Here is a 19514-nt window from a genome sequence, read left to right on the forward strand (position 1 = left end):
TCCATGCCACTTCATGTGATGGTCGCTGATCAAGCCACGTGTTTTCCACAATGTGCCTCTATCTGTTATTCGGTCAATCCCCTTGTCGCTTTCCGCCTGAACTGAATGAATTTCCCATTTTCTGGAGCTGGGAGTGATCAATGGTGATGGCCTCTGCGTTGCTCGGGAATCGAAGCTGCTGACTCATCCATCCCTCTAAACTTCCTGTATAACACTCTTGAAGCATCATATACCCAATAACATTGTCGTAACGCTACATCAAAGATTCTCATTATTGGCACTTTATACTTAAAAACATTACAGAATAGGCAAGTTTCGGGATCCTTTGGCCCCCTTTGTTTTAGCCCCTTTCTGCGTTTCTCTTCATATGACCGGGGGCTATGACCAAGTGCTTAGCCTTAGGGCACTAGGGCCCTTTTGTTCCTGCCTGGGGGCCTTTTTCCTTTGTAAATATCTTAGCAACCATTTCCTTTAATTTCCTCTAGTGACCATGTGCTGGCTAAGTATTAGAGCCCCTCAATTCGGCGATTTCCAATTGAGGTTTTTCTTTGGGAGTTGTGACATGCTTGTTTCTCTGATCACTGGTAGCCCTCTGCGCTTAGCCCCAACCCGCGCCTTTGGTTCTTTGACTCTTCTTGTGACTATGCGCCAAACTTGTATTGAAGCCCCTTTATCGGTGTTTTTCAAGTGTCCACTGCTGTAAAGTGCCAATATCCATCAACCTCCGATATGTGATTGTCGATGTGATGTCATCACAACCACGTGGCACTCCTTGAGTGGTGACACATGTCACCTGAATATGTCCCCATAGGCCCCCTCAAAATGCCAAAACAGACTGCCACATGTCCTTCCATACTGCCACATCATGCTGACTTCCTTTGTCACAGCCAATCCTGTGCTACCATGTGTAGCTTATCAGGACCAATCGGATGTTGCCACGCTTCCCACTAGAGGAGAGAGAAAAGCATTCGTCCGCCCTTGGTTTTGCGGGGAAATCCTTTGTAAATTTATTTTTGGGTCCCCTGGCAATTTTACACTATCGACACAATTTCAAGGTTCACGCATTCAAGAGTTGCGTTCCTCTGATCGCTGATGTGCCAATCTTCTTGTTGTTGCAATGTGCTGACCGTCGATCTCCGATACTACCTGCTCCATTTGTGGTCACCGATATATCAAACTTTTGACATGCATTATGTCGATGTGCTTGTAGTTCTAATGTGCGATCGTCAATTGTCGATATGCCTAACTACTGGGATCTCCGATAGCGATCACTAATATTCTATGTTGTTGAACCTTTGATATATCGGGGCTCTGATGTTTGATGTGCCGATATGCCATGTTGTTGGGACCTCTGATTGCGATCTCCAATATCACACCTCTGACATGTGAGGTGTCAATGTGCCACAATTGCATTACCTCCAATATGCGATATCCGATATTGGGCCTCTGATTTTCCTTATTTCCTTAGGCTTTAATCCTTGAACTTCAGAAGACCATATCTTTTGATCTAGAAATCCATTTTTGGACTTCCACATATTGTTCGAAAGATTGTTGAGGGAACTTTCCAATGGAGAGGGTCCAATTTAGACTTTGAGTCCTTTTTAGGCTTGGAAGATGACGACAAATTTCTATGAACTTTTGCACTCTTTTGATAACCGAAAACATAATTTGTAGTAGGTGAAACACTACCAACCACCCGAGATAAGCCCCCTTTTTTTGTTATGAAAAAGTAATACATTATAATAATATAAATTTTTTCACAATAAAAAATAATAATAAATTATAAAATTAAATTGTTATTTCAATTAATTACAAAAATCATTATAAATATAATAAAATAAATGGAAAACAAAAAGATAAATAAGATAATTTTTTATAAAATAAATGAAATTATTTTCTTTAAGTAACAAATTTTTTATTAATTTTCTTTATAATCAAATAAAAAAGAAAAAACATAATGAAATAATAAATAAAATGTAATTCCTCTATAATACATGGTATTGTATACATCATCATTGTTCTCAATGAACAATACTTGTTGCTTGTTCTTTTTAGAACATTTCATCAAAATTTACTTTTGTTTTTCTAATATATTTCCCCATTTGAGTAACTATTCCCTCATCTTTATTTATTAATACCATCCATAAAAAGTTATAGTCAATAAAGTGTAAGAGTATTTTCAGTTTGTCATTATTATTTCTTTCATACACTTTTTCTTTTAAAAAATAAAAGTGTATCCAAAATCTTATGGCCTAACACTTCAATAAATTTAACAAAAAAAAATCCCCAGCTCAACTTTGAACATGTTAAGAGTTTCTAATGAACAATAAACAACATATGTGGTATCTATGAGCTTTGAAATTTTTGCCTTTTAGTGATATAAATGCTATCAATAAACTTTATTAATATATTTATTAAAGATCATGTAAATTTTTTCATAAATATCTTTTTTAAAGTCCTTTTCACCAAATAAACATATCATTTTTTTAAGCCATTTTCACTAAATAAACATATATTTTTTAAACCATAATATAACCAAACAAATAAAAAAATTAATATTAACCTTTAATTTATCATCTTTCAAAAACATTATAATAAAACAAATATAACACTATAACAAAACAAATAAAATAATGACGAACTACTGCCCTAACATATTTCAAAACAAGCAAACCTTTAGTTTATTATTTTTAAAAAACATTATAGCCAACGAAAATGACGAATTACCAAGCTTGATGCTTCCTTGATTTTGGAAAAGACACCTGAGACATAGTCTTCATTTGAGACGATTCTTCCTCCTCTAATTCTTTAATTTTCTCCAGGGTAAAAGGATAAGCCTTTGGTCCCCACCTATCTAGCAAAGGCAGTACAGGTTTATCAGCTGTAAATAATTTCCCATTTGGCTCTATTATCGTGATTATGGCACGCTCCTTTGTCCATAACTCTGATCCTTGGTCTGGTAGACACCCTTTAATGAGAAAGTACTTCACTACTCTGGTCAATATCCATGGCTCTTTTAGGACCAACCATGGAACCTCTCCTGAAAACTGTTCAAACACCTCCAATCTTATATTTGTATTTGGCTGCACAAGTGGAATTGATATAACTTCTAAGTTAAGAGACTCTTTCATCATATTATACAGTTGAATCAAAGAGCCGAGACGAATATCACAACATATGTCAAGAGGCCTGATGTCCAAGAAGATCCTTTTTCCTTCCATTTCTTCTACCCCGCATGCAAAAGGTCTGGAGTTTTCATTTGAAGCCTGCAATTATAATGTAAACAAAGTAAAGAACAGTTAGTTAATAAAATAGAGAACAGTCAGTACATGGGACTGAAATATTTATTTAAAAAATAGAGAACAGTCAGTACATACTACTGAAATATTTATTTATTTGGAATGAAAGTTGGGAAATATGGAGTATTTCTCTATATTTGGTGGATGGTAAACTCCTTTGGTCTTCATTACTAGGTGTAGCTTCAAGGGAATAAAAAAGAACGTGTCATTAACAACAATTAACAATAATATCAAAGAATTTCACATCTGACTCTAAACTACTTGAAGTAACTTTCAGGGACTGAAATTTGTTATAAATATTGAGATAAAATTGTTAAAAAAATTATAACAAAAAACAAAACCTAATACCTTCTGTGATGCATAATTTTTACAAAACACAAAATTAATACCTTCGGTGATGCATAATTTTTACAAAACACAGAACTTAATACCTTCTCTGATGCATAATTTTTATTTCTCTGAAAAATATCAGTGGTCGGTTCCCTTCCAGTTGCAAACAGTTCCTTTAACAACTCAATATTACTCTCTCTGGCTGTTTGTACTAGTTGTGTCAACCTGTGGTAACTTCTACAGTTGCACAATAAAAATTCCTCGACTTCACGGCCTGTCAAAAGTTTCCAACAAGGAAGATATTTAGTAGCACCTTCCTCGTCTCTCACCATCTTCGTTCTCATCTGAATATAAGAATACTTTCCATCTTCTTCCCGTGATTGATCTGCAGTGTCGAATGTTGAGATCACCTTTCGATGCACATCATAAACATGAGTGTCCCGATTCCTATGCCCCACAATTTTGCCCTTCACATTCACAGGCAATTTATTAAAATTGCTGCCCATATAAATTATTTCAAAGTTCGTTTGGATTTCATCTATCGTGTCTTCAAATAAAGGCCACGGGAAATCATAACAGTAGTCTCTATGGAAATCAAACATGAGGAGCAAGAGGGAGTCTGCACGAAGATGGTCAGATAGATGGAATGGCTCTCCTTGTCCATTGGTGAGAAGCGAATCGAGTTCTGATGACAAGTTCTTTTCTATATTATCCCTTTCATCCTTCGACAAAGCCTGAAGAGAAATCTAAAGTCAGTGCGAAGAAAAAATTATATATAATTCATATTTATTATAAAAGTCCACATAATAGGGATGGATGGATGTTATGTTACCTGTCCTGTGCGCACTACCAAAGACCATAATGGATTGCCTTCTTTTTGAATTTCTTCCCATCTCTTCAGCAACATTTGGCTATCGAATTGTCACATATTGTAATGTTTTTATCTTCAATACAAGGTCCATCTCTTTCCCTTTCAACATTGGACAACCACTTAGATAAAACCGTCGCAATGAGGGAAGGCAATAGAAATATTCAGGAAGCCTTTTCAAACTGTGGCACCCATCCAGGTGTAAAGATTCCAAGCAGGAAAGGCGATGGAAGTCATAACATAATTCTTCGAGGTTGTAGCAGTCAGCTAAATCCAGTTTTTTCAAACACTTGAGTTGACCAAAACCTTCTGGAAGTTTCTTTAAACTCGTACATTCTTCCAGATAAAACTTTCTTAAATTTACTAATTCCCCAATTCTATCTGGAAGCCTCTGTAAATTGCTGCACTTAACCAATGAAAGATCTGTGATAAAGGAAAGGTTGCAGATGCCATTAGGTAGTTCTTTTAAACTTGAACAGCCTGACATATCCATTGACAAGGCCAAAGAGTTCATCTGTCCAATGCTTTCTGGAATACTTCTTAACTCACTACACTTCTTCAAACCTAATTCAGCAAGTGATGTTAAGTTTCCTAACCCATGAGGGAGATCTAGCAGTCTTTCGCAAAAAGACAGATCCAGTAACTTCAACGCTGTGAGTTTCTCAAAATTATTAGGAAGCAATATTAGATTCTTGCAACCTTGAAAATTGAGTTCTTGCAAAGAAGTTAACCAACCAAAATCTTCAGGCAATTGCCTTAAACTCGAACAGTATTCCATTCTGATTAATCTTAAAGATTGAAGCTTTAAAATTGACTTTGGTAGTTCCTCTACAGATGTGCAATATGAAAGCGTTAGTTCTTCCAAACCATTTACTAGATCTCCCAGGTCTTCAGGCAATTTTTTCAACACTACAAAGTGGGTCAAATTTAGTATCCGCAAACTCCCGAGTTGCTGAAGATCGCCGGAAGAAATTTCAAAGGCATGGGGATGTAACCTTCCATCAAACTCCATGTATCTAAGACTCGACGGTATCTGCAAGTTATTTATGACAACCATAGTTATTCGAATCATCAAAACTAATAAAAGGGTTCATTTTTAAAAGAAAAATGTGTGGGCAGGCATTGGACTAAAGATTTGAAAGAGACTTACCTTACGGAAATTCAAATCCTTTGGTTCGTACTTCAAATATTTCAATCCCTTTGACTTGGATACATCAAAGGGAAGATTGGGAATTGCAGCTTGTAGAAAGATCAAGTTCCCAAACGTTTTATTACATTTGTCCTGCACTTTTATAAAGTTTCCCAGTGCAAGAACTCTCAGGGAACTATAAATGAAGTCCAATTTTGACGCTGATATATCGAGTAGATCCTTATTATTTTCACTCAGCCATATACCTTTGATATCTGGAATTTCCTGCAAGAAATTATTAAATATAATTGAGTAATACATACAGGCAAACTAAACAAAATTAATTCCATGATCTCGTACCTTCTCATTTAGAAGCTCCTTAATTTGATTTCCATTGGTGAATGTGAATCTTATTCCCTTTGTCTTCTGAAGGCCGATTGACAAAATGACATCGTGTACAACTACAACCCCATTTGTGCCTCTGGTTACAAGTGCTCTACTTTCCAGCATATCCAGTTCAATCGGTCCCACAATATCTGCCACTGTGTCCCAAGCCCATCCTTTGAAAAAGGAACATATATCCAGAAATGGATCTTTCAATACCTCAGGGAGATAATTGTATGCGAAGAGGTAGGACTCTATTTTCCCGATTTCACTGTCCCATTTTTCTTTCTCCTTCAACAATATTCTATAGGCTTTTTGTTTATCATTTTCTTCACGTATGAATCCTCCTACCAGTTCCAAAAGTTTTGGAATTCCACCATATGACTGTACGATCTTGTTCAATTGGGTAGAATTTATTTGCTTCTCCTTGTAGTTTGTCTCATCATAAATTTCTCTCCCCAAAAGATGCATAGCTTCTGCATCAGGAAGCCCTTTCATAGCATAAACTATAGTTTTCATTTGTAACGCTCTACGGACTTCTATGTTACGTGCAGTGAGAAGCAGTCTCACTTTCTTCGCTTTATTCATATCCTTGGGCAAAAGCCGCCCAAGCTCATCTTGCCCCAAAACGTTATCAATGTAAATAAAGGCGGGGACCTTCTCTAGCATTCCGCCCAGTTCTCGCTGTCCATCCTCATGCTTTCTAATATCTGGAACCGTCTCTCCATGTTCCATCAAATCTTTTAAGATCAATCTCTGCAACTCCATTATCTTCGGAGTTGAATCGATATTTTCGAAGAGTTGAACTGTGGAATATTTACATCCTTGAATGTCAAGGAGTGAAAAGACGGCATCTGCAAGGGTGGTTTTACCTATTCCTCCGAATCCATGCAACATAACCGCAATAGCATTCTTTTCACTGCCCAATTCCAAAAGATCAATAATTTCTTTTGCTGGCTCCTTAACCCCAACTGTTTCAACAAAACATTTAACATTAGATCCATGTCTGTAGTAATAAAGACTTCAAATTGAATAAATTAATTTGACAATGTATTCACCTGCATGTTCCGGATATCTTCTGGACAGAGGCGCTTTCTTCCGGTCATTAGCATCTAAAATACAAATACCCATTTGTGTATAAATCTGCCTGTACGTGCGATCTATCTCTTGTCTGAAATTATCCAGATCTTCCTTGTTTACCAAGGCTTTGAAGAACCTGTAATGATTCAATGAAATTTCATTAGAACACTGATTTCTCTCTATTGGACATGGGCATGCGTTTGACAAGGACGAGGGCCGAGGCAGGGGCATTCTCAGAGAACAAAGTTGAACATTCAAAAAAGGCAAACAGAGAATTGCTCCATTGATTATGGTGCAGTGAAGTCCAAGCACACGTGGACCTTTTATATGGCCAGATCTAAATTCTAATAATAGAAAACGTTGGAGTTGTCATGTGCCTCAGCTGGACTGTTATTTTAGTCACATTCCTTTATGGTTGAATGTTTCTACTTCTAATGATTATTTCATTTTAATTGAAGGTAAACATCAGAATAATATTTCCTTGGATATGGTACAAAGAATCGTGTATATGCTTGAAACATGTGAATACTTCATTTGGTTGAAGGTGTAAATACGTTAATCCTCTATATTTCGATGGGATAAAATACAATTTAAATATTATAACAAGTGAGCAGTGGGTAAGATGAGAGAGAGAGAGTTAATAAATGGTTTCAAGTAGTAGAAAAAAAGGGGGGGAAACATAGGATATATCTGTTTACTTTTCCTATGTATCTAATTCTTGATCTGAATTGAATAAAGATTTAGAGAAACTTGTTAGGGTTCTGTGATTGCCCCTTGCCTCTTTATGATGTGTGGTTTATGAATTTGGTAGGAAAACTTCTTTGGAGAGCTGCTGTAACTACTCTATTTCCTCTTGACAGTTTATTACAGGCAGCGGATACTTTATTTGTGTATGAATTTGGTAGGAAAACTTCTTTGAAGAGCTGCAGTACCTACTCTATTTCCTCTTGACAGTTTATTACAGGCAGCGGATACTGTTATTTGTGTATGTGAGAAACAGATTGAATGAGATCTGCTTTTTCAGAAGAAAGTATATTTTGACCAAATCAGGGACAAGTTGGAGAGTAAATTTACCAGGGAACATTTGCATCCATTTGATTGAATAAAGGATTCTCATGTCGTGGGTTGAATGATACTTTGTTTGGACTCTTACTGAGGCAAACTTGTTAGAAGGCTGTCATTTCTCCTTGCCTCTTTAATTTATGATGCGTGGTGTATGGATTTGGTAGGAAAACTTCTTTGAAGAGCTCCAATACCTACTCTATTTCCACTTGACAGTTTATTACGGGGAGCTGATACTGTTATTTGTGTGTAGCAGGTTGAATGAGATTTCCTTTTTCAGAACGAAGCATATTTGGACCAAATCAGGGACATCTTGGAGAGTAGATTTACCATATTTAGACCAAATCAGGGACAAATTGGGAGAGTAGATTTGCATCCATTTGATTGAATGCTTCGGTTTTGGGTTATTAGCAGGTCTCTGAAACATTTGATTGTTTAATGACATAGTTGTGGGGTTTTCATCGAGAGCTCTATATGTGCGTATCAATATATAAACAGTCAAACTAACAAATAAGATTAGACTGTTCAGGACTCACTTGGAAAATTTTGACGAGTCAATCTGACAACAGCACATGATGTAGCCTTCGACTACCAATTCGGTTGCTTCTTTAATTACTTCGTACATTCCTTGAGGGCTTTCTTTGAAATGCTTGACAAGTTTGGCCAGAAAAATCATTTCCTTCAGAAGACGCAGGCACTCAGCTTTGTTGGCATCAACTTCTTCAAACCTCTCCACGATATTTGCTACTACAACGAGACCTGCAGTAACCAAGTGTGCCGTTCCCATACCCTGAAGGACACCGCTAACAACTGTCTTGATTGCGTCACCAGGAATAACATCTTGCTGAATATGATAAAATAAACAAGAAAAATTTAGATGATGGACACGATCCTCGAATTTGACCATAAAAGTTCTATGAATTAATTAAGCATTGTCAAATCATGAAGGTCCGAAGTTTAATACTCACAACGACATTGATTCCCTCTGATACGAACTCTTTTAATTTGAATAATGTTTTGGAAGCAGTGGGCCAATATTGTTGAGCACCCTTCCTTTTTGACGAATTTTTGCTTCCCTGAACAAAGGGAAGCGAAATTTCATTCATTCTGTCGGTTAATTTTTCAATGTGCAGGTGTCCATATAAAATTACATTATCGATTTCAATGATAGCGATGACGTTTACCTGGATGAGTTCCAAGCGTTGGGATATGTGCTTAATAAGACCGTCGAGATCAACCTCCACATTGTCTCCTTCTAGCGCCGAAACGTCTTTATTTCTGATGCAAATAGAAGAGGAGGACATCCCTTGAAGAGAAGAGGACTGGGCTTCTCCAGGTTGAGTAGAGGAGGAGGCAACCGTTTGTTGGGAGTGATAAATATCCTCTGTAGCCATGACCACTGTTGGAACGCAGGAAGAATAGGAGGAGATAGCTGTTTCTGGAACGGTGGAAGAGGACGAGGCAACATATGGAAGATGAGATGGAGCGGAGAAGGCATCACCTGATGGAGGAGGAGGCACCACCTCATCCTGCTTTACAACAACAGCACAAGAGGAGGCGTCTTGATGTGCAGAAGAAGAGGAAGACGGCTCAACACTCTTCAGTTGGGCATTTGACTTTGACGTTGATGCAGGGATTCTGGGGTCATGACGTGTAGCAACTGTTGGAAAAGCAGCGTTTGTATCGACATCTTTGGAAAAAGCAGTTGCGGGGGAGGAGGTAGAAGGGGTGTTTCTCCCCAGAAAGCAAGAAAAACAGGAGCAGGAGCAATCCTTTTTCGTCATTGTAGTAAAAACAAAACAAAGAAGGACGAGAGTCGAAAAACTGAAATTTGAAACTATCAGTTCTACGAATTCACTCAAATTCACTCGCTGCAATATATCATAAATATTATCATTTAGCTACCTTCTCCTTCTGAACATATGTATTGATGTGATCTGTGCCAACCTGAAACATTGTCTTAATAGGCAGAGGGCAAAGAAAACAAGGCCTCAAGAAATTCTTCGATATACACCAAGTCTGTGTACAATTCCCATGTAGGTGAGATAATTGAAAGACTACGAGCGAATAAATCGGGTCAGAGATATGAAGAAAGTGTGGAGAAATTCAGTGAAAAGGAAAGCAAAAAATATCTGTTGTTCGGTCGTTGTCGATAAGAAATTCCGTAGTCTTCCACCATAGGAAAATGCCGTGTAGAGGCCCACTGTGATGACGTGCTGCAGCATATAAACAGTGTCTTATACGCAAGAGGGCATTGAAATAAACAAGGCCTGAAGAAATTCTTCGATATCCACCGAGCGTGTGTAGAGTTCACTATTAAGTGAATATGAAATATTTGAAAGATTGCGAGAAAGAGGAATCGGGTCAGAGATATGAAGAAAATCACTAAAAGGAGAAATAGAAAGAAAATGATATGTTCTGGTCGGTGGTCGTCGAAAGGAAATTTGGTACTCTTCAACCATGACAAAATGCCCTGAAGAAAGCTCGAGGAAATTCTTATATATATAGAAAGAGAGATTCTTTCATTTGTAAAATACTTGTCTGAAAGTGAGTGTGAAAAGGGAAATCAGCTGGAAAATTGAAAAACAATCCTAAATTGCCCTATGAAGTGCGGCACACAAATGAAGAGAGCGAGGGGAAATTCTTCCATACACGAGATCTTTTTAGGAAAAAAGGGGGAATTTCTTTAAAACCTGGTTTCGATGGATCAATTAACTCGTAGAACTTTATCAGAGGACTGATTGCACAAGACAAAATGAACTTTACTGTCTGTGTGCTTCCGTCAGATTGGATCCCGAGAGTTATGGCCATCATTCACGGGAGGCACACTGTGACGGTGCGCTGTAGGATTCGGACAATGTCTTAATAGGTCGAGGGATAGTTTCTTCGGAGACATTGGATAAAATTGAAAAGATACAGAGAAGATTAGCGTGGTCCCTGGGAAAGGATGAGACGACAAAGGGAGAAATGGTCCAAATTTTTAGGTAGAGGGATAAAACTAAGGAAGAAATGGTCCAAAGTTTTAGGTAGAGGGATAAAACTAAGGAAGGCTGTGTACAATTTACGAAAGGTCAATCTGAAAAAATTGAAGATCACTGAGAAAAAGATATCGGGGAAAACCTAGCCTAATAGAATTCTATTAGATTTATCCAAAACCCTGACCAAGCCTGCAGGGGAGACTTGTCAACCCTTAGTCCCATACACTCACTAGGGAGACCCGGCTTAACCCTTGGCCCCTCACACTAGTCGGGGAGGCCTTGCTCGACACTTAGCATGTTGGTTCTTGGAACACTTACAATGGAGACAAATAGGTCTATTTATAGGCTTCTTTCCAACCAAATACAATTGACATAATACCACGGGCCACAAAACTATGTGCCCGAAACTATTAGTTGTAGACAGTCATCCCTGAGTCAAGGTTAATCCTAACAATCCCCCCTTAAGTTTGACTAGGGAATTTGTATGGATTTAACCCCCCCCCCCTAAAGATCTGAGAACTCGAGAATTCCACATGCTTAATTATATCATCTCCATTATAAGTAATATATTTCTTGGTTCATTGCTTCTTGCTTTATCTTTCTCTATGCATTGTACATATGACATTGATGTCCATATTAAAAGTATCCATTTGTTAGATTACATATGTCACTAGCCATTGCAACTGCCAATTCTTTAGGAGTTCTCTTCAGGTACATGATTCATCAATTTATTCATACACACACATATCCTCCTGAGCCACTTATTGTCACTGTATGTTCACAATGACCACTCAACCACTTTTTCTTGAGAATGTAGTACTTGTTCACCTTGCATGATGATTCAAGGCCATCTTGTGTGTTTGGTAAACATTAACAATGATTTCTTGTTCCCTCTTACAATTAATGCAAAGATTCTCCATCCAGTGAAGATAATTAGGCCACGCGATTTCTTCAAGCTTTTCATGGAGTCTGGTGACATTGTAGACTGTGTCTCTTCGTCATTTCAGATATGGTCATTCCTTAGCTTGGAAAATTTCTCCATGGTAGGATCTAAGCGAATTGATGTCCATCTGCAATATCTTAGCAAAGTCTTCGCCCTCTTTTCTCTTATATTTGTGTCAAAAATTTCATTAGTCATGTCGTCATTGAGAGGCATGATTTCCATCTCCGTTGCATCGATGATGTCTGCACGATTTGGGGATGCCCTTGACTTTTCACTAACCAGGGCCTGAAATTGATTGTAATTTAACAGACAATGCATGCCGACATAACCCTTTTTCATAGTCTTACGCGTTGTCGAAGAGTTTGACATGATAGGCCATCATGAAGCTCTCCATTGTTGATCTATCCACTACAACTTGCAGAGCCAACAAAAACTTTACCATGGCCCCCACATAGGGTTTCTCTATGTCGATCTAAAATTTTCAGCTCATATGAATTAGCTTTTACATTGACTTGGTCTTGTCTCTTCCATCAAAAATCATATCGACATTGGCTCGTTGATCTAGATTGGCCCTGCGCCAGATCTTCCTCTGTGCCACTAAAATCCTCCTCTTTTGCACAGTTGTATGGATGCCCCATGATCGACTCTCTCTCGTAGTGGTAGATCTACACAAGATCTAACCAATTCTTTGTTGATCCAACATTTTCACACACATATCTAACCAAATCAATGTTGATCCAATACCTTCATATGCATATCTACCCTTGCACTTAGATCCATCCAGAATTAAATTGTACATAACAGATCTGTAAGATGATCCAAAATACATAAACTTTAGTTTAATTATTTAGAATATTTAATTAGATTTTAGAGACATTTTAGAATAGCTAATTGTTGTAAAAGATATGACATCTAGAAATGTGTTGTTTCTTAGGAACCAATTTAGGAAAATAGTTAGTAGTGTTGTTATGAGAGCATTAAATGTAAATGGACACTTGTAAATGAAATAAGTGATCCATAACAAAATTAAGTTAAGACATTAGCTTATTTAAAGCTAATTTATCTACTTTCAAGAGTGTTGAGTGATTGTGTGTAAACTCTTGCAGATTCTATGTAATTTTCTTTTCCTTATTAATAAAATTTGTGTGTCTAAGAACACTTCTGCTATTATTGTGGTATAAGAGCAACAGTAATGCAACTGATGTGAAGAGGAGATTCCAACTCTGCAGTCTCTTGGAAAGCTCCATCAAATTGCTTACTGGTTGAAAAGTATGAAAAATTCTTAATTTTATTAAGGAAAAGAAAAATTATTATTATTGTTGATTTAAGATTTTGAGTCTCGAAATTTAAACTTTTTTATCAAACCCCCGTTTTATTCCTTCTGAGAAGTGAAAGTCAAAGTTTTGATCTGGCTGCTAAAAACACATATAGTGTAAATATTGTATTCTCCATATCTATGCCATTAATAGCCGATCGCATAGATGAGCCAATAGAAGTCCAACCTTTACCATGCAAAATCCCAGTTGCCTGAAACTATTCCCAAGCTTTTCAAATTCCCAACTATGATGTTCTTGTGAGAAAACTACCTCAGCATATTCTTGATTTATTACCTTGCGTTCTGAATGCTTGTGTTCTCTTTTTTCTTGTTCCATTTCCTCTTAACCTCATCAAAAGGTCCTTGCGTGAGAAGCTTCTGTGTTGTCCCATCATGTTGCATTCATGAAGCATTTGGTAGATATTTTCTTCATTGTAGCCCGTCATTATCTCCTTGATGCCCTCTATAACTTTTCAGGACTCAAGTCTGATGTTGTCGTCGGCCCCCTTCATCCTTTGGTTTTTCGATTGTGAGCTGGGTCGTGCTTCCCTATTAAATATTGAATGTTTTACCACTACTAGCATGAGTTTTTATATGGACACATGTGTCAAATCCCCTTCTATGTTGACTGTGTAATTCCTCATTACTCTGGGTCACGTTTTGTTGTTGAAAGGTAGGTCGTGCCATCTCATATTCATCTTGGACGAGTCCTATAGTAGAGTAGTCAAGTTGTTTGACAGGAAACGTAAATTTGGTTACATGATCCAGTGGATATTGGTGGCTGCCTGCCTATTCCACCGAGACCTCCAACCAGTTTCATTTGCTTCCTTGTTTATTTCAACATTTACTATTTTTAGTAGTTTTTTGGGTCCTAAACATCCGAAGTAGTTTTGACCCCCTAAACTATGTTTTTTTGAGGTTCGCAGCAAGCCCATAGCCATAAGTAGGGGCTTGTCGCAAATCCTGTAGTACTCGAAGATAACTTTCCAACAAGGTATCGTACGCACCAACAAAGATAATATGACCAAGTTACGACCCTAGGAAGTTAGCTGCCTAACTAACCATAATGGGGCCCACAAACTCTTGGTGTTCCATCTCCTGGAGTTAGGGTTTTGGTTGTTTAGCATTTTTCCTTATTGTTCAATAATAAATAGGCCCTTGAGACTCATTGTAACATATTTTAGAGGCATGTAGCCACCACCCCTTCTCATAGATAACCTACGATCGTTTGAACTAGTTTATTTCCATTATGTTTGTAAGCATATTTTAGTATTCTGAGATTAATGAAAAGAAGTGTTATTTCTGCTGCATCTTTGTATTTATGGTTATATCTGTAATTTGTTGCATTCCATTTTAAGTTTAGATCACTGGTATCAGAGTAGTCTGCTCTTTCTCTATTTTTCTTTGCATGTCCCCAACAACGTCAGGGTATAAGGAGTTAGGGCTCGATCTCATTGAACCTTTGAAAGACTAACATCGCAAACCCTGACAACTTCCTATGGCAAAAGAAAATAAAGACTAGCAGGCAGGAGATCCTATCAAAGTATTGCTTGAGGAAGCCCTTGAGCAATAGAGGAACATGTTGATGGATAAATTTTCCCAGATCCTTTGATGACTACCTACATGCGACGTATCTTCATCCAACAGCCACTATGGAGGCGCCACTCCTTTGAAGGTACAAGTTAACTTTGAAATTCCCATATTTGAGAGCCAGCTAGATGCAAATGTCTTAGATAAATGGTTAAATCTATTGGAAGGATATTTTTCAGTTCATAACTTTTCCAATCAGGAAAATATTACTTTTGCACTTCTCAAAGCTGCCCCACACGTTAAGCACTGGTGGGAAACCTACTATGAACAAAAGGATGAGAGGGAATCCTCATTGTTTTCAGCCGCACCCACTTGGGATTCTTTCCAAAACACCATCAAGGAACAATATTACCCTGTCAATACCTATGAAGATAAATACATAAAGTTGACCACGCTACGGCAGGGAAGGGACCAAGATGTGTCAGAGTTTACAAATTTTTCCATACCCTCTGCACAAAATTGGGTATCAAGGATTATGAGCGACATTTGGTACTCAAGTACCATGACTTCCTACACAAGTACATCCAGGATGAGATGGAGTTCCTCGCTTGGCATGGCATACCAATATGTTGTCATGATTGAGCAGAAGTTTAAATAGAAGAAGAGAGACTTTGGATATGCAAATTTGAATCCAGGAAAAGGCACCCCCAAACCATAGAGCAAAGGCCAAAGCTAAGGTGGGGCAACCCAGGATAAATTTTCCCAGATCCTTTGACAATTACCTATAGGCGACACATCTTCATCTAGCAACCACTCTAGAGGTGCCACTCTTTTTCAGGTACAAGTTAACTTTGACATTCCCATATTTTAGGGTCAGATAGATGCAAACACCGTAGATAAATGGTTGAATTTGTTTGAAGGATATTTTTTAGTTCATGACTTTTCCAATCAAGAAAAGATTACTTTTTCACTTCTCAAAGTTGCCCCAGGCATCAAGCACTGGTGGGAAACCTACTATGAACAAAAGGACGAGAGGGAATCCTCATTGTTTTTAGCCACCCCCACTTGGGATTTTTTTCGAGACACCATCAAGGAACAATATTACCTTGTCAGGAGCTATGAAGATAAATACATAAAGTGGACCACACTACGACAGAGAAGGGATCAAGACGTGTCAGAGCTCATAAATGTTTCCATACCCTCAACACAAAATTGAGTATCAAGGATTATGAGCAGCATTTCATACTCAAGTACCACGACTGCTTGTACAAGTACATCCAGGACGAGTGGAGTTCCTGGACATCTCCTCTCTTAACATGACATATCGATACACTATCAATATTAAGCATAAGTTTAAACAAAAGAAGCAAGACTTTAGATCTGTGAATTGGAAGCCAGGAAAATGCACCCCCAAACCACAGAGCAAAGGCCAAAGCCAAGGTGGGCGACCCAGGACAACCTGTCGAAGATGCAAGTAAAGAACAACAACCTGAAGACAAAGAAGGACATGGGAAAATGGCGTGAGTTCCATAAGAGCTCCACTCACAACATAAGTGAGTGTCGACCGAAGCAATCACTTGCATTCGAGCTGAAGGCTTCTGAATCAGACACATGTTCTGACTCTGAGTGAGAACCCGACAAGGGAAATGACAAAGGGAAGCAAATCATTGATGTGGATCCCAGTGCCACCATGGCCACCACCAAGATCCAGAAGAATGAGCCTGAAGATTTAGAGGACACAGACCTTGCAAAAAATAATAATAAATAAAAACCAAAATTATAAATAAATATATAAAGAAATAAAAATGAAAAATACAAAAGAAAACAAAAATTCAAGTATTGAAAAAATAAATAATAAATAATACAAAAGAAAACACAAATTCAAATATTTATTAAAAAATAATTAAAAAAACACAAAAAATAATACAAAAGAAAACAAAAATTAAAATATTGAAAAAAAAGAGTAGAAAAGAAAACATAAAAAATAATACAAAAATTCAAAAAATAAAAACAGTGAATTATAACAAGTAATAAAATATATATTTTTTTAAAAACATAAAAAAATATCAATTATATAAAAAAATCTATAAAAATGTTAAAAAATACAAAATTCATTCGTAAAAATAATTAAAAAAAACTATATATATATATATATATATATATATATATATATATTCAAAAGTAGACATAATTTAAGGAAAAAAACAATTAAAAAAAAATTGCCTAGGGTGGAGGCTAGGAATCGTGCCACCTTTTGGTGGGTTTTTTTTTCTTCTTCTTCTTTTTTTTTTATTATTATTATTATGCAGTTTTTTTTTTTTTACTTAAAAAAAATTGTTATAGATGTTTTAGGTTTTTCTGGGTTAATTTTCAAATTTTAATTTATTTTTTGATATTTTTTATTCTTATTCTTATTCTTATTCTTATTATTTTTATTTTTACAAGTTAATTTTGTATTTCTTTTTTACATTTGTATGGTTTTTATTTTTTATTTTATTTTCATATTGGAGTTTTTTTGTCATGTTTTTTTATTTTATTTTTATATTTTATTACCAACATGAAAGTCACCTACATTTAAAAAATATCCACACTTAATACATTAGAAAATTTAAAGTGTAAAAAGTAAGCCCTCTAAACAAAAAGGGTTGATGTTGCATTAACACTTTCCAAAATCAGGATGAAAATCACTAACTTTTAAAAAAATGTTCATACCTCATACATTAAAAAAAAAAGAGAAAAAGAAAAAAAAGAAAAAAGAATAAAAGAAGGCCACTAAAAAAATGTGTCGATGTTGCATCAACAATTTTCAAAATCAGCATGAAAATCACTAACATTTAAAAAAACTGTTCATACTTGATAAATAAGAAAATTTAAAGTGCCAAAAATATGCTTAAAAAAGGGTGTATTCTGAATCACCACTTTTCAAAATCAGGTGATTTTTTGCTACTTCAAAAAAATGGGTACTAGGTAATTTTCTCATTTGATCAGTAACTATGTTTGACTCCACAAAGTTAAGAGAACTAATTCAACAAGAACCATAAAACTATGAACCATATTATTATAACTGTGAACTGTGTTCGAACATAACGATTGAACAAAAAAGAGTACTAGTATTTCTACAAGTTCTATTACTTTGTTGAAGTAATTAGTAGACTTCAAAAAGAGGAAAGCTTTAATTAATAACATTTTAAACAAAGAAGCTACAATGCAGAGGACAAACAAGAATTTATAGCTGATAAAAAAGGAGAACTGTAAAGATCCATTAACCAAAACTATTTAATTTAAGGCAATGTTACTCAACAATTTGGAACTATGGTACATAGGAAATTTCATAAGGACAATAAAATATAAGTTTATTGGGCTCCATTCCTAAACGCATTTTGTTGAAAGAATAAATGAAAACCTCGGTGAAGCCCAAAATCTTTTATTGACTAAAACAAATGTTAAACTAAGGAATTTTTCCAAATAACCCTACAGAGGGTATTTACCACACACACACACACACACAGAGACACACACACACACACACAGAAATCCTCGAACTGGACAACGTGTTAAAGTAACAAATGAACAATCTGAAAATTGGAAAGGTCGTCTATGGCCAGAAACAATTATATATATGTATAAAATATGAAAGCACAATTTTACACTAATAAATAAGGGTTTTTCCCATGAAGTCGAAATCATAATAGCTATTTCAACAAAATTACTCAGAGTGAAATGTCCATCATATTGACAACTATTGATAAGGAGAGTCCTCCTAAAGTATCAAGGGAATGGTTGTGGCCTATTTATTTTTATACATAATAGGTTATATAAATAAAATCTTAGAACCCTGGCTTGCTATCGAGACCCACCACATGACATTCTATTAGCATTCTACAATCAAGAAAAACCTTGAAGGGAACACAACCACGCCTGGAAATTTGATTGAGAAACAGATTGTCACCGAAGAGTTTAGGAAGGGATCCATGAACTTGTAAGCGAGGTACTGAAGGCATCAGGTATACAATATCGGTAAGAGACCAACCCAATAGACAAGACATTAGTATAACGCACCATTACATGATAGTAAAAAGAAATAATTTTAGCTGTAGAGAGAGAACCGTAAGAGGGATGAATTGATAATTTGTTGTTCTTCAAGGAGCTCCAAAGATAACCCTAAGGAAGGATAATGACATTAGGAAAACAAGCTAGAATGAGAAGAGTTGAACTGGGAAAAATAATAAGAGTCTCATAAAAAAAATTACCTAAGTAATTACCCCATCCTGTGTAAGTTTCCTTGTCGTGAGTAGACTCCTTCAACACCCCCATGTGAAAATGAATAATAGGAACTAAATTATTAAAAATACATAAGATAAATTTAGTTATTTGCATGTAGGAAAAGGAGAGGGTGCAGTTAGAGCTCACCCATAAAATGAAAAGGGTTGGACAACCTCATAAACCTTTGCGTCTCATTAAAATTGTAGCATGAGTACTAAAGTGGGTAATATGCAAACCCTTGACATTCATAGTGTAGACATTATCTGTAACCAAGCGATTTAGTATAGAGGGAAGAGGGTTTCTGCAGAAATTTGAAACCCCAACCTCCAAACT

The 19514-nt window shown here is 36.4% G+C and overlaps 2 protein-coding genes and 1 non-coding gene across 3 annotated transcripts; 1 reads left to right on the forward strand and 2 right to left on the reverse strand.

The window, feature by feature from the left end:
- Positions 1-2684: 2684 nt before the first annotated feature.
- LOC149193167 (uncharacterized) lies at positions 2685-4442 on the reverse strand. Its single transcript, XM_089404804.1, has 2 exons — positions 3731-4442; positions 2685-3266 (listed from the first exon to the last, which is right to left on the reverse strand). The coding sequence occupies exons 1-2, from the start codon at positions 4229-4231 to the stop codon at positions 2724-2726; spliced, it is 1044 nt and encodes a 347-aa protein (XP_089260930.1). The 5' UTR covers positions 4232-4442; the 3' UTR covers positions 2685-2723.
- LOC149193168 (uncharacterized) lies at positions 4226-10601 on the reverse strand. Its single transcript, XM_089404803.1, has 8 exons — positions 9337-10601; positions 9121-9228; positions 8689-8996; positions 7069-7226; positions 5987-6981; positions 5648-5911; positions 4462-5530; positions 4226-4363 (listed from the first exon to the last, which is right to left on the reverse strand). Exons 1-7 carry the CDS (start codon positions 9934-9936, stop codon positions 4541-4543), a joined length of 3423 nt encoding a protein of 1140 aa, XP_089260929.1. The 5' UTR covers positions 9937-10601; the 3' UTR covers positions 4226-4363; positions 4462-4540.
- A 431-nt stretch (positions 10602-11032) lies between these two features.
- Positions 11033-11134, forward strand: LOC149193169 (U6 spliceosomal RNA). The gene has a single exon (XR_016255364.1). It is a non-coding gene; the product is annotated as a U6 spliceosomal RNA (small nuclear RNA).
- The last annotated feature ends 8380 nt before the right edge of the window (positions 11135-19514 follow it).

The sequence above is a fragment of the Pinus tabuliformis genome, chromosome 2_2 (genome assembly GCF_031772625.1).
Source record: "Pinus tabuliformis cultivar Carrire ecotype Pingquan chromosome 2_2, CPIR1, whole genome shotgun sequence".
NCBI classification, from domain to species: domain Eukaryota; kingdom Viridiplantae; phylum Streptophyta; class Pinopsida; order Pinales; family Pinaceae; genus Pinus; species Pinus tabuliformis.